Source organism: Odocoileus virginianus, chromosome 27 (assembly GCF_023699985.2).
Source record: "Odocoileus virginianus isolate 20LAN1187 ecotype Illinois chromosome 27, Ovbor_1.2, whole genome shotgun sequence".
NCBI lineage: Eukaryota > Metazoa > Chordata > Mammalia > Artiodactyla > Cervidae > Odocoileus > Odocoileus virginianus.
In genome coordinates, this window is record NC_069700.1 from 27,881,156 (window position 1) to 27,904,989 (window position 23,834).

The window sequence follows — 23,834 nt, forward strand, 5'->3', positions numbered from 1 at the left end:
AACTTTTGCTCTCCAAAAGATCCCTGTGAAGTGAATGAAAAGGCCAGCTACAGAGTGGGGGAAAGTATTTGCAAACCACATATCTGACAAAGAACTAGTATCCAGAATATATGAAGAAATCTAAAAACAAAGAAGCAATCCAGTTAGAAAATGGACAAAAGATTTAAATGGATAACTAACCAAAGAAGATAAACAGCAAAAAAAACTGCATGAAACATGTTCAACATCTAGCCATCAGGGAGATGCAAATTAAGATCACAATGAGTATTATCACATGCCTATCAGAATGGCTAAAAAAAACTGTTTAAATGATAACATCAAATACCAGTGAGGATGTGGAGAAACTGGCTTATTCATACATTGCCAGTAGGAAGGCAAAATGATACAGGACACTCTGGAATAGTTTTTTTTTTTTTTAATGAAACATACAGTTACCATAGGACCCAGTGGTTGCATTACTGGGCATTTATTGTAGAGGAATGAAAATTTATGTTTACATAAAAACCTATACACAGCTGTTCACAGCTGCTTCAGCCATAACAGCCCCAAACTGGAAACAGCCGAATGGTTAAACAAACATGGTACATCCAAAGCTGGGAGACTGCTCAGCAATAAAGGAGCTACTGACACACAACCACCTGATGGCTCTTGCTGCTTATGCTGAGTGAAAAAGCCAATTTCAAAAGGTTACAAACCTTAAAATTTCACTTATGATATTTTAAAAATAAAATTAAAGAAATGGAGAAAGGAGAGCAGTGGTTGCCAGAGGGGAGGGATGGGGAAGATGTGAGAGGTGGATACGGTTATAAGGAGACAATATGAAGGAACTTCATGGTTATGAGAATGTTCTATATTTTTAAAAGAATTTTATTGGGGCAAGTTGATTTACAGTGTCGTGTTAAGTTTCTGCCATACAACAAAGTGAATTGGTTATACATATACATACATCCACTTTTTTAGATTCTTTTCTCATACAGGTCACTATAGAGTATTGAGTCGAGCTCCCTGTGCTATAGAGTAGGTCCTTGTTAGTTATCTATTTTATAACTTTTATGGTGATTTTTTTTTTTTTTTTTTTGGTTACACTGGGTCTCCGTTGCTGCATGCAGGATTTCTCTAGTTACTGCGAGCAGGGGGCTATCTTCATCACTGTGCACGAGCTTCTCGTTGCGGAGCACAGGCTCTAGGCGCGCGGGGTTCAGCAGTTGCCGCACATGGGCTCAGCAGTTGTGGCTTGCATGCTCCAGAGCTCAGGCTACTCTTGTTCTGGCACATGGACTTAGCTATTCCTCTGCCTGTGGATACTTCCCAGACCAGGGACCAAACCCATGTCCTCTGCATTGGCAGGTGGATTCTTATCCACTATACCACCAAGGGCGTCCTATCTTTTTTATCTGTAGTAGTGTGTATGTCAATTCCAACCTCCCAGTTTATCCCTGCCTGCTTCCCGATGTTCGACATCTTGACTGAATTTACACAACATGATTACATAGAATTACACACACACAAAAAGGTGAAATCTGGATAAGCTCTGTGGATTATTCCAATGTCATTTTCTTGGGTTTGACATTATACTAGTTATTTGAGATGCTACTAGTAGCACCTCCCTTGTAAAACATTTTTTTTGGGGGAGGTAACATCCTCTCAATCTGTAATTACCTTAAAAAAAACTTTAAAAAGTCTATCAGAGATGCATAACAACATATTTACAGATTACATGATACAGCTCTTAGGTTTGTTTTAAAATATATTCTAGGAATTAAAAAAATAAAACAGTAGAATACATAGATGAAACAGAATTGAAAAGATGTTGCTAAATGTTGAAGCTGGGTGAATACACAGGGAAAACACTAGTTTTGTGTTTGCAGACTTCCCAAATAAAAAGTTTTAAACAGCTTAGAAGTACTAAGCCTAACTCACACAGTCTTACTCGATGCTGTAACTTTTGCACACAAATTTGAGTTCAATGCTTGTAATTGTTTCATTCACAAAGTTTATTATGACCTTTGATTGAGAGCTCATAAATCACATGCTTAATCCAATGTCATTGACTACCTTTTCCTTCCACACATTCTCCCTAAGTTATAAAAAATAAACATTTATAAATATACAGTGAGGATCATGCAGTTTTTACACAGTAAGAGTTGGGTCAATGTTTCAGGTTGTCTGAGCATCTCCCAGTGTCTCGTTCAGGGCAGAATTAGAGCAGCTTGGCCTCTGAAGTCTCAACAGCAGAAGGGCAATTCTTTTCCAAAGTTCACCTCATCCCTCAGCATTACAGCATCAACAGGTGCTCGTCTGGGAAGTATCAGGAGAAACTGCTACGATGACCACTCCAGGAAGTAGAATTTTAGCCCTGTACCTGCCATGGCTCAACCCTGGGACTGTATTTAAACTTAACAAAGAGCCAAATAACAAGCTTGGAAGGGGTCAGCACAGGCCCGATCTGACAACTATAACTGGAAGGGTTTCAGATCACTACAGATGGGGGAAACTCTTATTTGGTCCAGAGCTGGGGAATCCGATTTTCTCATTCTGCTTCCCTTGTTCAGTTACTGATAGCAGCACTTTCCTTCCAGCCAGTGGGATGAAGTGTTTAGAGAACAGCGAGGCCAGCACATGGAGCCTGCTGCCTGCTGTCACCAGGTTTTTTGAGTTTTCAAATTCGACCAAGAGGATGGAGGACTAAGAGATGACTGTGGAGGCTGAGTATCAGGAGAGCTCAGGATGGACTAAGGACTTTACCCAGGGTCTCGTGTTTTCCGTGTATTAACTTCCAGGTTTCACTGGCATTCTCTTCCTCTTAGTTTGAAAACCTCTTCCTATGGAGACCAGTCAAAAAGGTATCAGCTTGCCCAGCATCTTCCTTTCTTGGTTTGTAGGCACATCAAGGATGAAGAGGCAAAGAGCCTGGGTAGATTCAGATGTGCAGGTTCTTCTTGGCCCACTTCTGCCATAGGTGGGAACATGGCCTTCAATCCGTGCCAGCCTCCAGCAGACCCGCGAGGTTTCTCAGCCTCTGGACCATACGGCCAAGCCTGGCCTTCAAAATCTCATCCCCGCCACCTCCCAGTCCCATCGATCCTTTTCCTATTGTATAAAAATCAATGATTCTGCTATCAAATCATAGCATAATACATCCACTGATGTAGGCTCTTGCCAAAGAAAAACCTCTTTTCCCAGGATGGTGCAGAACTTGTTCGTTTCCAAGCACATGCTCCATGATGGGACAGTAAATGATAAATCTCTCAGGAGAGGGCACTGCCCTGCCTCAGGGAGATTTCATCAGATGCTGATGAGAGTCAGTGATGTCTTCCATTCTCCTCCCCATGAAGGCATCTGCTTACGCCTCCTGACTCCTGCCGGCCCCACAATGAGGCTGCAATGGGTGAGTCTCCTGCTTCCAACATGTTGAAGAAGAGCAAGTCACCTTCAACCAAATCAACAGGGTGCTTGCAGCCCAGGTGAGCAGAGAAATAAGGAGTTTCTAGGATGGTAAACTGGTGCCACAAATCGTCAGCCAATGAAAGGATCCAGATATCCTGAAACACTTTAAGCACACTGTCTTTCTGGCAATAAGCACAGCAGGCAGAGAGCCCTCTCTCTCTGCCACCTTCTCTGGTCTCCCAGGTTTCAAAGAATCAAGTTCCATGATTATAAATGAATTCACCATTCCTGTACCCCACGGTATGGCCAGCTGATTAAAAGTCTCATCATTTCATTTCTTCATCAACCTCAAAATCCAGTGAAAATAGGTAATCGTAATACAGAGTTGGCTATTAAAATCATGCCTGATTCACACCCCACAGCCTCAGCTCGACCCCGAGACGACCACCTTCCTCTTCCCTCGAGAGGCTTTAACTCGCCAAGGAGGGTGGCATCCACATTTCTGTACAAGGCAGGCTTCCTTCTCGGCTCAGGAGAGGGACCTAGAAAGAAGAGGAATCCTTGGAGCCCAGCTGGTGGGGGCTCCGCTAGCTCTCCTTCTAGTGAGGGGAACAAACTGCTGGGCTGTGCGGGCTGGTCCCTGGGCTGCAGGATGCTCAACGTCCATGCAACAAGAAAGAGGTACATGCAGGAGACGAGGCTGGAGAGGAAGGGGGGGGAAACATTTCCTCTCACCAAGTAGCTCTGCCCAAGGCTCAGACCCACCGTGAGCCTCTCTTTTCTGCCCAGGAGCAGAGAAGACCACCTTGGTTGGCCAGGGAGGCCTCTCTGCACCCCAGCCTCCAACTCACTTCTTCCTGCGGATCTTGGGTTTCTTCACGGGCCGCAGATAGGGGTTATCGATGATACTCTCCTCCCCGTTTCGGCTCCCTGACAAGGAGGGGTTCTGCTGCAGAACAGAGGTGTTCTCCTTCTCGGCTCCAGAATCATCCTTTGAGCAAAAGCCGAAATAAAGCAAAACAACCAGCAGCGTGAGGAAAGAGATCATGCCTGTGGTTAAGAACTACTACAAGCACGCCTCTCACTGAGAAATCAGAAGCCGGGCTAAAGTGCCTCTCTCTGCTCCAGAGGAGGCCAGGCAGCGGCTGAGATCAGAGGAAGGCGGGAGCACCAGCGGTGACACAGTGGAGCACAGAACACAAGACCCCCGAGAAGGCAGGGACAGGAGTCGGAAGGGAACAGAGACCTGGGGGGCAGGGAGTCAGGGACCACAAGTCAGATGCTTCAGGGAGGAATGCTTCAGCCTGTGGGGAGATGAAGTAAAAGAGAAGTGGGACTTCCCTGGTGGCCCGGTGGCTAAGACTTCTCGCTCCCAAGGCAGGGGCTCAGGTTCAATCTCTGGTCAGGGAACTAGAATCCACATGCCACAACAAAGATCAGAGATCCAGAGTGTCACAAGGAAGCCCCAGCGCAATCAAATAAATAAATAATACTTTTTAAAACTTAAAGAGAGAGAAAGAAGAGGCCCTCAATCCCCTGCAGGACTGAGACGTACAGGACCAGAACAGATGGTATGCACAGAGCCCCTCCTGGAGCTAACCTCATATAAATCATAATCTACTTTCCCACAAATTCTTAAGCATCTGGTACTTGCAACATGTTGCCAATGGTCATATCCCGGCAGAGGCCAGAAACTGCTGGAGCCCCGAGAGCTCCCACGAAGGCACCAACACGGGAATGTCATCCACCACCCCCACGTGTGGCCCATGGATCAGGCCTCTCACTGTTCATTTTTTGAGAAAAGTGATTTTTGGAGAAAAGTTTCTAAGTTTGAGTACAGTCAATATGATCTTGAAGATTTTTTTAAAAATCACAGTTGGATATAGACATAGAAAACATTAATGATACTGAAGTTTTACAAACTGCTTCTGGAAATATGGCTGACTGATTTTCCTTTCCTTTTTTACACTCTCTTCTATTTTCCAAGTTCTTTAAAATGAGCAGAAGCTGCAGGAGAGGTGTTGGGGGAAACCACACGAAGGGCTCAGGCCCAGGTGGCAGTAAGTGCCCAGAAGCTGCTGGTTGGGCTGCAACCCTGGTGACAGGCTGAAGGCTCCATCACTGAGGTTCCTGTTCTGTACTTTTAACGTGTTTTAGTCGCTCAGTCGTGTCCAACTCTTTGCGACCCCATGGACTGTAGCCCGCCAGGCTCCTCTGTCCATGGGATTCTCCAGCCAAGAATACTGGAGCAGGTTGCTGTTTCCTTCTCTAAGGGACCTTCCTGCTCCAGGGATGAAACTGGGGTCTCCGGCATTGAAGACAGATTTTTTACCATTTGAGCCACCAGGTCAGCTGTTGTGCAACTTGAGGTAAAAGAGGATCTGACCTCAAGCAGGCGATGGCGCTGTCAGAAGACAGCAGAGCCGAGGACGCTGTCATCAGCAACAGGAGGAGTAGATGGAAGAAGTACTAAACTGACAGATTTGTAAAGAAGAGGTGGGAGTAAAAAGGTGTGCCAGGAGTGACTTGGGCCCAGAAAGGCCAGACTCAGGCAATGTGCATGCTCTGTGTGAACCCCAGGCACCCAAGGGTGCTGCCTCCAGCCTCACAGGTTCCAACACCATTTCCACAGCAACATCTCCCACTTGAACCCTCCCGATTGTCACCTCTCCTGAATGGCCGCTGTCACTCGACCACCTGCTATCTCTGGGCATCTCAAATTCAATGTGCCTGAAACTGAACCCCAAGCACAAACAGCTCCTCCCACTGACATCAGTGACGGCAACTCCATCCCCATTGGTCCAAGCCCCAAAATCTGCAGTCAGGCCTGCTTTTTTTCTTTCTCTGATATATCCCCCAGCCAATCTGTTAGGAAAACTTCTTGGCCTTACTTTCAGAATACACGCAGAATCTACTTCCATTATCTCTAGTGGAACCCCCTGGTAGGACCCCTTGCTGTCTCCCACCTAGATGGACAGCCGCCTCCTAATGGCCATCCCGTCACAGTCCATCCTCTGCCGGCCCTGTGGTCACCAGCACGGCCAGTGCTCCTGGAGAAGCTCAGACCTGTCCCTCCTCCTTCCCACATCCTCTCATGACTCCCAGTTCACCCCATGGGAAGACAGCTCTTCAAACTGCTCATAAGGCCCTTCCTGACCTGACCTCTCCCTCTCCCCCACACCCATCCCGCCTTCCTCAGTCACAGCCCCACTTGCCTCCCTACTGTTCCCTTTCCAGGACACTGCCCCAGAGAGCCCAAGGCTCAATCCTTCACCACCTCCAGGACGGCTCGGATGTCACCTTCCCTGTGATGTGGACCCTGAGCACCCTATTTAAAACTGAAACCTCCCCGCTTTACCCTGGATCTTTCCCTACTCAGGGCCCCCCACCTCCACCCAGAGCACTTTTCATCTTTAACATACTATACAGTGACGGATTTATATACTACGCTTCATGGTCAAGCCCCCACTGCCAACACACGGGCTGCCAAGAGGCAGCTGTCGTCTTTGTGCTGGTCACTGATGTGCCCCCAGCACCCAGAACAATGTCTGGCACCTACCAGGTATTATATAAATCCTTGTTGAATTAGTGAATGGTACATTGTTCAGAAAAGATAAAGGGTGAGGCACCGGGATTGCCTGCAGATGGCAGCTGGCTCAAATGTAAGAGAAAATAATCATCTGACACACCAATTTAAAATGAATAGCCCCTTCATGTTCATGGACAGAGAAACCAGAACCAAGCTCAACAAAGGAACTACCTAGCAACAGTCCGTGAGAGCTTCGTCCTCCAGAGATAAAAGAACACTTTAACACACCAGTTAGTGAACTCACTGTTAACAACGTCTGTAAACACAAAAGACAGGAAACAACCTGAGTCCACAGGGGACTGGCTTGTAAAGTCCAAACAAGAGGGGGGCACTATGGGGAGGGGCGAACAGCTCTGCATACAAGGATGTGGAATGACCGCCAAGTAGCTCCACAAGGGAAGGAAGCAAGGGGTAAAACTGTGATTTGCTGTGTATGTTCAAAACAACAATTAAAAAAGCATCTCTAAGGACTTCCCCGGCGGTCCAGTGGTTAACATTCCACGCTTCCAATGCAGGGAGTACAGGTTTGCTCCCTGCTCGGAGAACTAAGATCCCACATGCTGCACGGCGTGGCCAAAAAATAAATTCAAACAAAGTCTCTAGAAGGATTCACAAGAGAGTGGTGACACTGGCTGCTCTGTAGGTGGGAAAGGGAGAGTGAAAGACGGTCACCACACATCTTTTTGTACATTCCAGATTTCAAATGTGTGATTGTGGCCAGTCCAACAAAATAACAAGCCCAATTGACTGTCCATAAATTGGTGCTGGAATCCTTCTCTTGAAGTTTTTTTATTTCTCTATTCTGTACAGAAGAGCACATGGCCATACAACAGGGGCGGGGAGGGGGTGGGCAGGGGTGCCATGGGCTGCCGTATGCCAAGCACCCAACGTAGATGAGCTGATTTTATCTCAGGCTCCTCACTTCCCCTGGAAGTAGGTGTTCCCATTTGTGAGGAAACAGACTCAGATACTGGATCAGGCAACCAACGTCACTTAGCAGGAAAGCAGCCCAGTCTGGATTGGCAGCCAACTCAAGTCTGAATCTCAAGGCTCAGGTCTTTTCACTCTTTGCTGTCTGGCTTGGCCTCCAGGGATCCAGGAGTCCTCAGGCAGCTCCTGGCATCCAGTCCGCCTCGCTGCACTCACCGCCATGGCCTCACCTATGTCACTCCCCAGAGTGTTAGGTAACTCAACTGCAAGCCCTTGAGCTTACTTACAAAGGGTTTGTGATGTCTGTTTAGAAGATTCCTCCTTCTCATAAGGTGAACCTCATCTTAGTCCATGACCCAATCACCATATCTCAGACCGACTTAACAGAGTCCAAAACAGAAGCGTGGGATAACAAGCTCCTCTGCTTTACGTAAAGCCATGGGCTACCAGCCCTAATTCTGAAAGGAATAATTCAACATTAAAGAGGTATGTGATCAGGGAGACCATCAGTAAATACTAGAGTCAGAAATGGCACTCTCTACCTGCATCCCGGGGCTGCGGGCTGCTACCTGGGGTCTCACACCTGAGAGCCCTCAGTCTAGTTACGACCACTAAGCCATCCCTTGCTTAAAAGCCAAGGCCAGCTTTAAAGGATGGATGAGTATAGCAACCTCACTCTAAGGGTCCAATAAGCCTTAAAGGCATTAAGAGCTTCTGGCAGGTCTGGGCCTCTACTTGGAACTTTCTCCCCTGATGCATAAATAAGAGTGGGTCTTACCCTCTTACCTGCCGAGGACAGTACATCATAACCAGAAAGGAACACCCACAAGTTCCCACAAGCATACTCCCCTCCTCAACCTTTGTCTCTGTCCACACTCTGTCTCCTACCCTGGCTCGGAAAAGTCCACAATTAGGCTAACCCCTCCTTTTGGATACTGGATTCCCTGCCCTACCAAAGATCATCATTCCAAAATGTTCTTCTCTCCTGAATCAACTTTACCAGATCACTCCCATCAGCACAGGCATCTTGTTACACCTCTCTGACCTCCTTAATTCTCTCCCTTTAGTTACCACTCCATTTCTCACCTTCCCATCACAGCAAAATTCCTTGAAACCACGGTCTACATTTAATGGAACTTTCTGTGATGATTTAACTGTTCATATCTGCACTGCCCAGCAGGGTCAGGAGTCATAGGTGGCTATGGAAATGTAGCTGGGGTGACTAAGGAAATGAATTTTTTGTTATATTTAATTTACATCAATTTAGACTTAGTTGCCTGTGGACTACTGGCCACTGTGAAGGACAACACAAGTCTGTACTCACTAACTCCAATTTCTCTCCTCCCATTCTCTTTGAATTCACTTGCTCTCATTCTTCCTGAAATGGCTGTTGCCAGATCTAAGGGACAAAGTCTCGGTCCTCACCAGGCTGGAACCAGCTGCAGGTGCAGAGAGAGCAGATCAAGCGGATCACTCTCCTTTTTCTGACACTTTCTTCCCTTGGCCTCCAGGACGCGCCACCTTTCCTGCTGTGCCTTCTTCACATCCGTGGCTGGTTCCTTGTCTCCTTACCTGCTGAATGGTGCAGAGCCCCAGGCTCACTCCTGGTACTTCTCTTTTTTATCCTCATTGCTCCCTAGGTGCTCACCTGATCTCTCGTGGTTTTCAGCACTATCTACATGTTGAGGATTCCCAGACTTGCACTTTGAGCCCAAACAGCTCCCTGAACTCCAACTTGCCAATCCACCTTCCTACCTGACATCACCACGACTCTTTGTGACCCCACAAACTGTAGCCCACCAGGCTCCTCTGTTCATGGATTATCCGGGTGAGAATACTGGAGTAGGTTGCCATTTCCTTCTCCAGGGGATCTTCCCAACCCAGGGATCAAACCTGTGTCTCTGGCAGCTCCTACACTGGCAGGAGGATTCTTTACCATGAGCCACTAGGGAGGCCCCCACCTGATTTCACCACCCGGATGTCTAACAAGCATCTCAAACTTACCTCAGTACACCTCAACTCCTGGTCTCCCCCGACCCCTGTTCCACCCAAAAACCTCCCCTTTCTTGGCTGGAGGCAACTCCCTCTTCCCTACTGTTCAGGCAAAAAACCTTGCGTTTGTCTTTGACTCTCTTTCTCTCACATCTCACATCCACTCCATCAGTTGGTTCTTTTCTGAAAATTATCTAGAATTTGACCAAATCATCTACCTGACCACGTCTTTCCCTCTACCACCATCTCTGTTTCCTGCACCAGCCTCCCGACCGGTCTCTCTGCTCGGCCCTCACCCTGTGCAGTCCACCTCGACAACCTCACCACCTCACCGATCCCGAGACCCACCGCTGCTTAGTGGGTCCCGCGGCTCCCACCTCACTGACAAAAAGCCCAAGTGCTGGTGTCCCGTGAGGACCTGAGCCCCGGGAGCTCCCTGACTCTGGCCCCTGCTGCTGCCCTCTTACTCGCATCCCCTGGTCACCCCCATGGCCTCTGCCCTTCTTCAACACAGCGGCTCCCACCTGGGGGCCTTCGTATCTGCCGTTCCCTCTTCGGGGAAGGCTCCCCTCCCAGATATGTGCAGCCTCGCTCCCTCAGGCCTTTGCTCACCTGTCACCTTCTTACTCACCCTGTCTAATACCACACCACCCAGGCCCATACCTACTCCTGTCCCCTAACGTCTCATTTTTCCTTAGTTCCGTGAGACAGGACGTTTTGTCTATTTTGCCTTCTGCTAATTTCCCAGCACCCAACACATGCCTGACTCTGGCAGGGGCTCATTCAGTATTTGCTGGATGACTGAACGAATCCCCAGGGAACGAGAGATCACGTCACCACAGGCCCATCATGCAAGTCCTCACAAGAGGCCAGAGACTGAGGGGGCCCTGTCCAACCCCCGGGGAGACAGTGAGCAGCACGGGCTACTGCGGGGGGTGGGGGGTGCGCTGAAGCAGACAGAAGGCTGGACCCACCGGGCTGATGTGAAGAGGGAGGTTCTCCGTGTCCGTCTGCTCGTCCTGCTCCGAGGAATCCGTCTCCTCCATCTGCTGCATCTCCAGCTCGGACGGAAGAAGAGCCGTCAGGTAGGGGATGGTGAAAGGCCTGGCAGCGATCACTGGGGGGTTGGAAGAGAGGCCGGGAGCCTTACAACAGATCAGCGAGCAGCACTGAGTGGCAGGGATAGCTAACATGCTCGGGCACTCACCACGGGCCAGGTAACACTTACGAGTTACCTTTAATCCTCGTCTCCACCATATTAAACAACTATAGCTACCAGCCTCATCTTACAGACAGGGAACCTGAGGAATTGAGGGGTTATGCGACCCCCTCAAACACACAGGAAGTGGCAGAGTGGGAATGAACCCAGGCAATATGACTTCAGAGCCTCTTTTACCAAGCATGAGAGAGGACTGGGGCTGAATTCAAGCGAAGCATCAGCTTAGTGATCTTATACCCAAGGCAAGGACTCAAATCCTGACAGTGGAACTGAGAACTCTCAGCCTGGAAGTATATCCATGGAGCTAGAAGGCAGTTCAGGTAAAGGAGCGATCCAATTCCTCTAAAAAGCAATGAGGCTGAGGAGGAGAAATTATTGTTTAAAAAAAAAAAAGGAGAGAGACTGTGTATATATCCATGGTAGAATGTCATTAACAACAGACACTTGGAAGATTATTTTCAGCATGGCTCAGATGTGGGTCCTGCACACAGAGAGAACTAGGTCTGAATACCATCTACTCGCCATGTGACCTTCGGCAAATTACTCTGTTGCTTTTCTCTAGAAGCCTTAACTTCCCGGAAGGGCAGTGGAAATAGTTCCTGACTCAGAGGCTCACTCAAGGAGCTCATAAGGTAACAGAAGGGAAGTGATCAGCACAGTTTCTGGACTCAGTAACCTAGCTGCTGTAGATCTAGGGCCAGGAACACAGTGAGGATCCACCAGGAGCCTGCTGAACCCTCCAAGTCCATCACCCTCGCTCCCCTAGGGAGACCCTGAGGCTGATGGACAGGAGGGAACTGGTCTTGAGGGATGGAGGGGTTATGCACCCAGCGAAATGGTAGTGCTGAGATGAGAAATTCAGTGGTGGGCCCTGTGAGAGGACACCACGAAGGCGAAGCCTGGCAGAGGCTCTGTAACTGCCTGGCCCCTGACGCCAGGTCCTTCTACCACCAGGGCTGCCCTCTCACTGGATGAGCCTCTCTGATGCCCAGGGCTCAGTCACCCTCGAGGTGACCTCAATTCCACGAACCTCAAGCGCCCACTTCCAACACAGGTCATGACTATTTTGGAGTCATCAGTTAGGGACAGGCCCGAAAGATCTGGAAAAAAGAGCCAGAAATCTGAAGAACAAGTTCCACCCAAGATAAGGACAAAGCTTACTTGTTTCTTCCAACCACAATGAGGGAGGGAAGAGGGGATGATCGCCTCAAGGACAAGGCAGGGTCCACAGAGGGGAGAGACTCACGTGGAAACGTGCTGACGTCATCTTTGAAAAGACTCTGGGTCTCGCCTGTCTTGGCCATGAAACGGGTGAGCGCCCGCTCCACGTCGCGTCTCTGGGACGCGGCCTTCTCCCGCAGGACCTGGTAGTCTGACACGGGCTCGCGGTACGTCTAAAGGGAGAGCAGCAAAGACGCTAGAGAAATCCCCATGATTGTACTGCTCTCCTCGGGTCTCTGCCTTGCTGTTGCTCTGTCCTCCCGCCCTTTAAATGACCCTCTACCATCACCCAAAGCAGAGATCTCCAAGGACAGTGGAAGGGCCGAAAGAAAACAGTAAGACTATCATTAACATTTACTTTGAATCTTAAAAATTAAGAAATGTACAAATATTTATATAGTGATTGATCCTAGGCCTTCATTTACTCCCGTGACAGCTGGACTCAGGCCTAAGAAATGTATCCTCAAGGGAGAGTGGGGAATCCTCACCTCCCAATCCCCTGCAAGCCCTGATGGGACCACCCGGGACCCTTGATGTAATGTGATGACAAGATTATCTGACATGTTTGAAATCTTCCCCAAATGAAGAATTTGATGAAATCCTGAACACTCTGGTTAAAAACATTAAAAAGCAAGATCTTACGATTATTTTTAAGACAACTGCTTGACATTTATTATAAAAGTTAGAAATTTAATTAACAAAATTCTTCAAATAATTGGTAGATGAGAATGAAAAAAAATTACTTTTATGGTTTATTAAGGACAGTTTAAGATGTCACCTATCTTTGTAATGTATCTTTTTCAACTATGAGAGCTGTCAAAGTTTCAAAATAAACAGAACCTAGAATCAGACCTGTGACTTCGTATTCCACCAAGATTTAAACCAAGATTTCAAAAAATGCAAGAGCACAGGCTATCATGTAGTTGCCACTAAAAAGGAACCAACAGGTTTCCCTAACCTTGAATAAGGGTCAGATGATCTTCCAATGTACATTGTTTTTATATGGAATTACATTATAACATGCACGTAAATAAGCAAACAAATAATGGAGCATTTAATACTTTTACTGACAGAGATGCACTATGGAAGAGTTAAGACAGGGACTTCCCTAGTAGTCCTGGGACTAAGACTGTGCTCCCAATGCAGGAGGCCTGGGTTTGATCCCTGGTTAGGGAACTAGATCCTTCATGTTGCAGCTAAGAGTTCGAATGCCACAACTAAAGATCCCTAGGCCTTGGTGCAGCCAAATAAATAAATAAATGTTAAAAAAAAGAGAGAGAGTGAGATTGCTGTGGGTTGATTGTGGCTCTCTAAAGAAAGATGTGTCGATGGCTAATTCATTTCAATGTATGACAAAAACTACTGTAATGATGTAAAGTAATTAGCCTCCAACTAATAAAAATAAATGGAAAAAAAAAAAAAAAAAAGAAAGATGTGTCGAAGTCCCAACCTCGAGGGCCTCAGAATATGATCTTACAGTATTTGGAAGTAGGGTCAGGGCAAGATGCACTCAGTGAACATGAGGTGTCATGCAGTAGGGCAGTACAAAGCCACATGACTGGTATCCTTAACAGAAGCTGTCACATGAAGGCAGAGATACAGAGAGAGGGCCACATGAGGAAGGAAGATTGGAGTAATGCATCTACAAGCCAAAGGACCCCATGAACTGCCTGAAGCCACCAGAGGCTGAGAAGAGATTTCAGAGGGAGCCTGCTGACACCTCGATTTTGAACTTCTGGCCTCTGGACTGTAAGACAATGCATTTCTGTTGTTCTGAGCTACCTAGTTTGTGGCACTTTGTTACAGCAGCCCTAGGACACTCATACAGAAACCACTGGTCAAGGGCAATGTCTGTGCTTGCAGTGGTGGGTGACTACTTGCTCCTTTGCCCTCATATCTTGAGGTGTGGAAAAATCTCCTGGATGACTTGCTCTAACCCCGCATTGCGGCCATATTTGCACCAGGACATGGCGACACAGGAAATGAGCAGAACAGCCTCTGGAGACTCCTGGACACCATGTGCCTTCTAAGGGAAGGAGAAATTACTAGAAGGCAAATTAGGACATATCAAACCACAGAGGAAAACTATACTTGTCCCATATAGACCCAAAGCTCACAGTTATGGTTAAGTTGATGCTGCTTTGAAGCTTCAGTCGTGTCCAACTTGGTGCGACCCCATAGACGGCAGCCCACCAGGCTCCGCCATCCCTGGGATTCTCCAGGCAAGAACACTAGAGTGGGTTGCCATTTCCTTCTCCAAGGCATGAAAGTGAAAAGTGAAAGTGAAGTCACTCAGTTGTGTCTGACTCTTAGTGACCCCATGGACTGCAGCCTACGAGGCTCGGCTCCTCCGTCCATGAGATTTTCCAGGCAAGAGTACTGGAGTGAGTTGCCACTGCCTTCTCCTATGATAAGTTACATTTCATATTACCAAGTTTTTTTTGGCTGTGCCACATGGCATGCAGGATCTTAGTTCCCCGACCTGGGATCGAATTCATGCCCCTGCAGTGGAAGAGTGGTCTTAACCACTGGACCACCAAGGAAGTCCCACCAAGTATGTTTTAAGTAACTTTTACCCTGATTTCAAAATAACTCTTACTGATTATGGAAAATTTGGAAAACCCAGAAAAGCATACACAAAACAACAGTTAGCTATACTCTAACCAAGAATTACTACCAATGTTTTGTGGAATAGGTCTTTTCTTTACGTGGCTAGGTACTTTTGTATCTAGAAAATATTAAGAAGTGATGGCAAGAATACACAGAAGAGCTATACAAAAACGATCTTCAAGACCCAGATAACCACAATGGTATGATCCTTCACCTAGAGCCATGCGGGGAGCCAGCCTGACTGCTCAGGCTCCTTCTTGGCTCTGAGAGAGATCAAGAGATCCCTCTCTGTCCCGCCACCCCTGATTTATTAAAGCACAGGTTGGCCTTTCTCACCTCCATCAAGGAAATTGCTGTAGCGATCTTTCACCTGGTCACCTGTTGCTGATAAACTCGTCATGATTGAAGCCTGTTTTCTATCCAGTTAATGTTCTATTGATTTCAGTTGGGTGCTAGGGTGATGCTTTACTGATCTTAAGTGGAGGAATTTAAAACACCTGTGCCTGTAGCTCTGCACATATGCAAACCTTTGATCTATTAGCAACTCCTGTTAGCATATATATAGGTGTGGTATTCTTCAATAAAGTTGGCAGAGTCAGACGCAAGCAGACTCTGTCCCTCTCAACCCCATTCTTTTCTAGTCTTTTCTTTCCTAGTCCTTTCTTTTATTTCTCAGGTATTTCGGCGATTGCGCCCGTGACCGGTTCGTTTGCCGGCAGGCTCCGGCAGAGCCAGACATCCTGGAATGTGAAGTCAAGTGGGCCTTAGCAAGCATTGCTATGAACAAAGCTAGTGGAGATGATGGAATTCCAGTTGAGCTATTTCAAATCCTAAAAGATGATGCTGTGAAAGTACTATACTCAATATGCCAGCAAATCTGGAAAACTTGGCAGTGGACACAGGCCTGGAAAAGATCAGTTTTCATTCCAATCCCAAAGAAAGGCAATGCCAAAGATGCTCAAACTATTGCACAACTGCACTCATCTCACAGGCTAGCAAAATAAAGCTTAAAATTCTCCAAGCCAGGCTTCAACAGTATGTGAACCGTGACCTTCCAGATATTTAAGCTGGATTTAGAAAAGGCAGAGGAACCAGAGATCAAATTCTCAACATCTGTTGGGTAATTGAAAATGTAAGAGAGTTCCAGAAAAATACCTACTTCTGCTTTATTGACTATGACAAAGCCTTTGACTGTGTGGATCACAATGAACTGTGGAAAATTCTTCAAGAGATGGGACTAGCAGACCACCTGACCTGCCTCCTGAGAAATCTGTATGCAGGTCAAGAAGCAACAGTTAGAACCAGACATGGAACAAAAAACTGGTTCCAAATTGGGAAAGGAGCATGTTAAGGCTGTATACTGTCACCCTGTTTATTTAAATTATATGCAGAGTACATCATGTGAAACGCCAGGCTGGATGAAGCACAACCTGGAATCAAGATTGCCGGGAGAAATAGCAATAACCTCAGATATGCAGATGACACCACCCTTATGGCAGAGAGCAAAGAGGAACTAAAGAGCCTCTTAATGAAAGTGAAAGAGGAGAATGAAAAAGTTGGCTTAAAACTCAACATTCAGTAAACTAAGATCATGGCATCTGGTCCCATCACTTCATGGCAAATAGATGGGGAAACAGTGGAAACAGTGTCAGACTTTTACTTTGGGGGGGCTCCAAAATCACTGCAGATGGTGATTACAGCCATGAAATTAAAAGACGGTTGCTCCTTGGAAAAAAAGCTAGGAGCAACCTAGACAGCATATGAAAAAGCAGAGACATTACTTTGCCAACAAAGGTCCGTCTAGTCAAAGCTATGGTTTTTCCAATAGTCATGTATGGATGTGAGAGTTGGTTTTTGAAAGCTGAGTGCCCAAGAATTGATGCTTTTGAACTCTGGTGTTGGAGAAGACTCTTGAGAGTCCCTTGGACTGCAAGGAGATACAACCAGTCCATCCTAAAGGAGATCAGTCCTGGATGTTCATTGGAAGGACTGACGCTGAAGCTGAAACTCCAATACTTTGGCCACCTGATGCGAAGAACTGACTCACTGGAAAAGACCCTGATGTTGGGAAAGATTGAAGCCAGAGGGAGAAAGGAACGACAGAAGTTGAGATGGTTGGATGGCATCACCAACTTGATGGACGCGAGTTTGAGCAAGCTCTGGGAGTTGGTGATGGACAGGAAAGCCTGGCGTGCTGCAGTCCATGGGGTCGCAAAGAGTCAGACATGACTGAGCAACTGAGCTGACTTTTGTGTCTGGATGGGACAGGCAAAATTGTGCCAGCTCCAATTTCTTCATTAACTCTATTTTTGCCAGCAAAGTAGAGAAGATAATTCTCCTTCGCCATATTGGAGACATTTTTGAGGAGAGACATTCCAAGTTCTGAACTACCCTGTTACCAACAAACTTCTGGACTCCAGTCTGACAGCCAGGTAGAACTGAGTCTGCTTTTACATCAGTCACAGCCTCGAGCGTGGCCTTGTCACTCACCGGAGTTTTGATGTAGGTGTGGGGGTCAGGAAACTCAGGGAAATGGCTGGGGATGTGTGGCGGGTGGGGTCGGTTCTGTCCTGCAGTGAGGGCCTTGGGGGTCACTGGCTGATTGGTCACCGGAGCTGCAACAGAGTCACAACTGGTTAAGTCTTCCACCCCAGGTCTTGTGTCTCTAACCCAACCCTCCTTTTCTCAAAATAAACACTGGACCTCAGTGTTCTATGCAACAGGCACTTTGTACTTCTTCTAATAAAAGGCGTTCGATGGCCTGAGGACATGAAAGGGTACCCCTGCCCCCAACCTCTGCATAACCTGGGGTGACATTTCCATGTACAATAATCTGCCCACATGCCTCTCAGGTAGGTGAGTTGGTGGCTGTGACCAGTTAACTAGGCAAAAGAGAGGGCTGAGAAACTAAGCAAGTTAGGTGGGCTGCTCGTTCTTTTCAAGAACCCAGGTAACAAAGACAAACATTGAGCCAGGGAAAGTTAAGTGAGGAGGGGATTAAAAACGGCACCTTCCACTGCTGCCTTGAGAGGTATTCTTAAAAAGATGCCAGCCAGAAGAGAGTGATGAAAAAAAAAACCAAACTAGTGAATTCTTGCCAGGTTCCATAAGCCCAAACGAGTTTCTCCAACTCAGTTTATGGTGCTCAGTGTATCTAAGGCAGAGATCATCAAACTTTTTGTATAAAGGGACAAAAAGTAAATATTTTAGGTTTCACAAGCCATGCAGTCTGTCACAACTACTAAACCCTGCCATTATAGCAAGAAAGCAACCATAGGTAATACGTAAATGTGGCCGTGTACCAACAAAGGTTTATTTACAAAAATAGGTGGTGGGCCACAGTATCCATAGTTTACTGACTCTTGATCTAAGCAGGAATAAAAACTCTCATATTTTTCTGGTAGCATCGAGATGGTTTGCCTTTGTGGTGAGTGAATTTCACAACCTAATTCAATTGGCCCAAATAAAGATAACACTGTAGGTAGCCCCAAATAATGGAAAGGAGCCTGCAGTGAGGCAGAAGCTACATACCAGTCCCTGCCCTATTCAATCAATTCACTCCACCAGCATTAATTGAGCACTACTGTATACCTCAGTTCACAGTCACTTACGGGCGGTGATGACCATCCTCTGAGACCGTTTTGCATATGCAGGGAGAGTGTCCACATTGAAACCTAAGAAACAGGAAAACAAAAATCACTGCCTAGGCCCCTAAACACGGAAGGGGAAGTCATGCTGTGGTGAAATAGTTTAAACTCCCGACTTTGCTGCCACTCAAAGGACGCTCCAACAGAGTCCCCCAAAGGAGTTAAGAGGTCTCTTACAGGGCTTCAGAGGAACCCTCTTTTGATAACTGTCAGGTTGAAGGCAAAGCAGGAGACTCAAGAGGAGATTCAAGGACATTCAGCAGACCGGGCTGCCTCCTGGGGACGCCTCTCTCTCATGTTCCCAACTCAGCCGCTCTGAAGAAATGGTAACTGGAGACGTACTCACCCATCTCGACAAGGGTGACCACAATATCTGACAGTGTGGGCTGGGTCCTGGCTGTGTGCTCACAGTAAGACTTGGCACTCCTTCCGATTTCTGAAATGTCTAATGAAGGATCAAGAGCAGAAAGTCGTGTTCTCAATTCCCGAACAGTTAAACACAGAACGATCATATGAGCCAGCAATTCCACTCCTAGGTATATACCCAAGTGAAAGGAAAACAGGGACTCAAACAGATACTTGTGTGTGCCTGTTCACAGCAGCACTATTCACAGTCGCCAAAAGGTAGAAACAACCCAATGCCCATCCACAGAGGAATGGATCCAGAAAATGTGGTCTACACCTATAATGGAATATTACCCAGCCTTCAAAAGGAATGATGTTCTGATATAAGATACAACATGAATGGATGTTTTGGTTGTCTTCTTAACTTTATATTTTATATTGGAGTATAGCCAAAACAATTAACAATATTCTGAAAGCTTCAGGTAGACAGCAAAGGGACTTGTCATAATATACATGTATCTATTCTCCTCCAAACTCCCTATCTAGGTTTCCTGTGTTTTTATAAAATATTTACATATTAATTTTTAAATTTTTGGCCTTGCTGGGTCTTGGTTGCTATGCGCAGGCTTTCTCTAGTTGCGGGGAGTGGGGGCTGCTCTTCCTTGTGGAGCGCGGGCGCCTCACTGCGGGGGCTTCTCTTATTGGGGAGCATGTGCTATAGGGCTCACGGCCTTAGCTGCCCCATGGTATGTGGCATCTTCTTGAACCAGGGATTGTACCCGTGTCCCCTGCATTGCAAGGCAGATTCTTAACCACTGGACCACCAGAGAAGCCCATGAATGAACTCTGAAAACATCACGCTAAGTGAAATAAGCCAACCCGTCAAACATTTTAAGATTCCACTTACAAGAGGTAGATAGAAAAAAAGAAAACCCATAGAGACAAAAATTAGATTAGAGGTTACCAGGAGCTGGGAGGAAGGAGGGATGAGGGGCTACTGTTGATGGATACAGAGTTACTGTTCAGAACAATGAAAAAGTAAAGTTCTGAAAACGGATAGTGCTGATGGTTGACACCACTGTGACTATATTTAACACTACTGAATTTAACACTTGAAAATTAAAATAGTAAATTTATGCTATGTATGTTGTGCCACACACACACAAAAAAGGTCTTATGATTTGGGTGTCAGGTGTTTTTTCTTCACCTGAAGCTGAACCTCTTTTCAGTCGCTCTGGGGTCCCTCAGGGGAAAGGGGAAACAGGAAGCCGGGCTCCATGAACAGGCTTCAGAGGTGGGTGAGCAGCTTCAGGAAAATTCTGAAACTGTGCTTCATTTTACACAAACACAAAAGGTCTGCGGACAAGTTCAAAGGTCAAAAGCATTTCCATGATAAAATGAGACGTTCTTTGCCTTTTTCTACTCTTATTCTCTGTCATGGTTTCCAGAAGCTGTCACCTGTGATGACATCTGGCTAATGGAATGTGTCCGTGTGCATCCCTATGTTTTAAGATGTTCTCAATTTCATTTTCTATTGTGGCAAAAATCTCTCCATATAAAGCCCATGTTGAGATTTCGCTGGTGGTCCAGTGGTTAAGAATCCACCTGCCAATGCAGGGGATACAAGTTCGATCCCTGGTCTAGGAAGATTTCAAATGCCGCAGGGCAAGTAAGTCCACCTACCACAGCCCCCGAGTCCACACTCTGCAACTACTGAAGCCCATGCACCCTAGGGCCTGTGCTCTGCAACAAGGGAAGCCACTGCAACGAGAAGCCTGTGCACTGCAACTGGAGTAGGCCCTGCTCACTGCATCTGGAGGAAGCCTGCACACAGCAACAAAGACCTAGAGCAGTTCCCCCCAAAAAGGTTTAATTTTTTTAAAAAAAGGAGAATATTAAGGAAAAAAAAAAAAGCCCATGTATACAAAATTCCTTAGGACCCTCAATATTTAAGAATCTAGAGGTGTCTGAGATAGCTGCTTAAGGAAAACATTTGGTATTTTGAAGTCCCAAACATCAGCTGCAGAGAGTCATCTCACCCCAGATCACACCCTTCCTGGGGCAGCCCACATCCATGACTGATCAAGACTACAAAGGCAGGGCTTTGGGGGCCTGATGTCAGATACTCTGATGGGCAATAATTGCTCCAGGGCTCCCTGCTAAGCTGGCCAATTCTTTGTTTGAACTTTTCCCTCTCTGCCTAAACCTTTCTCTCACTTCCATTCACAGGGCTGATTCCTCCCAAAACACCTTAATGCCTCATCCCTCATCTCATCCTTCCCTTCCCTAACCAAGGCCCAAAGAGGGAAATACATTGACTAGGCACAAGCCTATGTGAGACCATTCCAGGCTCCAAAATCTCAAGATACTTCCTTTTAAAAGCAGTGGTGGTTCCCCCCCGCCATTTTCTAAAACTTATTCACCCTCACTCTTTCTATCACATAATATAGCATTTGACTATATAACGTGTGGCATCTATTTCATGGGACTTAATCCTGACTCTCCAATAAAAGTGTAAATTCTTTGAGCATAGAGAACAAACAGTAATAATAACACCACCTACAAGTCATTAAGGGCTTACATTTTCAGCTTTGACTGTTTTACATATATATCTCACTTATACTCAAAACTCCAGGAAGTTTAGTGGTTGACCCAAGCTATTAAGTGGCAGAGTGAGAACTTATACCTATCCTTACACCTAGACCTAATAAGGTCTATCTTGTTCTAAAGCCTGTTAGTCACTTAACAATGTCCTTCCTTTTCTTAAACATTTTCAACACTATCATGATGCAGAACACAGAACAGATGTTTGTTTGACTGGAAGAGGGTTTATTGTTTTTTGTTTCCAGGTACTTACAGCTCTGCAGCATCTCTGTCAGTGTTTCCACAGATGCTTTCTCAGCACTCTCAAACCCTGCCTCTGTCAGCAGGGAGCTCACAACCACTTGCAGGGTTCGCCTCCGGGCCAGATGGTAGTTATCAGCAGGGTTAGTGGACTGTTTACTTCCTGATCTCTGTGAATCAGCAGCCCAGAGAGAGAGAACATTTTTATTCACTGGACAGTGGTGCAATTACAGAGCTCACATACTGTCACTGGCAATCAAAGGTTCTTTTGCTAAATACTTATCGGTACTTTGGATTTATAGCTCTTGGCCAAATGAAGAGTAACTGAGCATCCTAGGGGCTCTAAATTCGGAGACAGCCTTTCTGCCTACCTAACACTTAACAATTCCAGTAACACAAAGCGGCTGTTTTTTCTATTTTAGCAGATTTTCAGAATATATAGCTGAAGAAACACGCATGATGGGATTGGAACTCGTGTCCATCACCCAGGAAAAAAGTGATCTCTCTCTCTCTCTCGTTCTTCCCATCTCCACACCATTTCACTAACGAGGAGAGTAAAAGCAACAAACAACACATGATGCTGAGCAGAGGACAGGAAAAAGTAGGAAACCTAAATTATTTTGAAATGGGAATCCCTCCCAACTTTAGCGGGCCAATAAGAAGGCGAAAGCGGCCTCGCTGGACCAATCAGGAGCTGTTCCGGGTTCCCAATCCCCTCCCACCCAACAAAGAATAGGCCAATCAGTACACAGGTCCACCGACTCCGGAGGCCGCCGCCAAGTCTCGAGAATGGCGGGGGCGGGGGGGGGGGGGTTAGTCATGTACGTCTTGAAAGACCCTCCTCCACGCAGGGCTCAGGGTGGGGCTGGATTTCTGGGTATGGGCTCATAGCCCGGTAGAGGGAAAGTTGCCGAATGCCCCAACTGTCTCGGCTCCGGCCCCGCGCCTGCCTCCCGCCCTTACCGTTCCGGAGCCCGCAGCCCCGGCAGTGGCCGCCGCGTCGGCCATCTTGCCCTGCCGTAATGTGCGCGAGTGCGGGGCACGACGGGACTTGTAGTCAAGGAGCGGGGCGGGGCGGGAGTCAGGGGGCGGGGCGGCGCGCGCCCCGCGGAGCTTTCCGAGGAGCTTTCCGAGGCTCTGCGAGGTCCGCAGGGTGACACCCCCCCCCCACCCCGGCTCACGTGACCCTTTGTGAGCGGTGGGTTCAGTGAGCCCCGGAAGTTTGCCCCGGAAAATAAGCCCACGGTTTCACACCTGTTTTGAAGTGAAATTGCTTTTTCATGAAAAGCACATCCCTGGGACGCTCCGAACTTGCCTGGATGGTTGTGTGGGGTCCCGCTGGGTCCACATGATTTGCTTTCTAGGAGAGGGGCCTGGGAATCTGTATTCTTAAGTCTCCAGGTGATTCTCCTGAGCAGGAAACCCTGTTTTGTGCTGGCGTCCCCGCAGCCCCACTTGGAACTAGAGCTTCACAGACCCAATCCCGGTGTTCCGGTGTATCACGCTGCCCTCTCGCCCTGTGTGAATCTGCAGGTGTTTGCGGGCGAGCCCGAAGGCGCCGCTGGCTGGAGGCTATTGCTTGCCCGTCTCCCTCCCAGGCCGTTGTGTCCACGCGGTGCCTGTGGTTTTCTGTGGTTCGCTCGCGGGTCAGCCCCCTCCGGATGGCGGGGCGGGGGGGCGGGGGTCTTCCGTGGGTGTTTGGCAGGACGCAGAGGCTGGATTTGAACCCCAGAACTCGCCAGCTCTGGGGCTTCGGATACATTGCCTGACTTAACTGTGCCTGTTTCCTCTCTTGTAAAACTAGGATAGGATGAGATGGATGGCGGCGTGGGGGGTGAGCTAATACAGACGAAGGGTCTATGACTGTGCAGACGTAGAGTAAGAGGTCAAGCAACAGCGCCTAATGTTTATTTCCTGCGTGGCGAACGGATGAGTGGAAAACGCTCAGAGGCTGATGTCTGGAAAACTGCGCCGCGCCTGCCCGCCGGGAGCACCTGTGCCTGGGGGGCACCCCCATCACCCCCTCACCTGGGGCGCGTGGGGAGGGGTC

At 47.4% G+C, this 23,834-nt stretch overlaps 1 protein-coding gene across 3 annotated transcripts; it reads right to left on the reverse strand.

Moving 5' to 3' along the window:
- Positions 1-1,976: 1,976 nt before the first annotated feature.
- TAF8 (TATA-box binding protein associated factor 8) lies at positions 1,977-23,396 on the reverse strand. 3 transcript variants are annotated; one of them, XM_070456443.1, is made up of 9 exons: positions 23,100-23,396; positions 21,798-21,954; positions 18,942-19,040; positions 18,560-18,622; positions 17,439-17,563; positions 12,364-12,511; positions 10,873-11,015; positions 4,239-4,378; positions 1,977-4,087 (listed from the first exon to the last, which is right to left on the reverse strand). In XM_070456443.1, exons 2-9 carry the CDS (start codon positions 21,808-21,810, stop codon positions 3,736-3,738), a joined length of 1,083 nt encoding a protein of 360 aa, XP_070312544.1. In that variant the 5' UTR covers positions 21,811-21,954; positions 23,100-23,396; the 3' UTR covers positions 1,977-3,735. The 3 variants fall into 3 exon arrangements, with proteins under 3 accessions (XP_070312544.1, XP_020739912.2, XP_020739911.1); XM_020884253.2 differs by lacking the exon at positions 23,100-23,396 and adding an exon at positions 22,748-22,817; XM_020884252.2 differs by lacking the exon at positions 23,100-23,396 and adding an exon at positions 22,748-22,817 and having other exon boundaries at positions 3,834-3,929.
- Between the last annotated feature and the right edge of the window lie 438 nt (positions 23,397-23,834).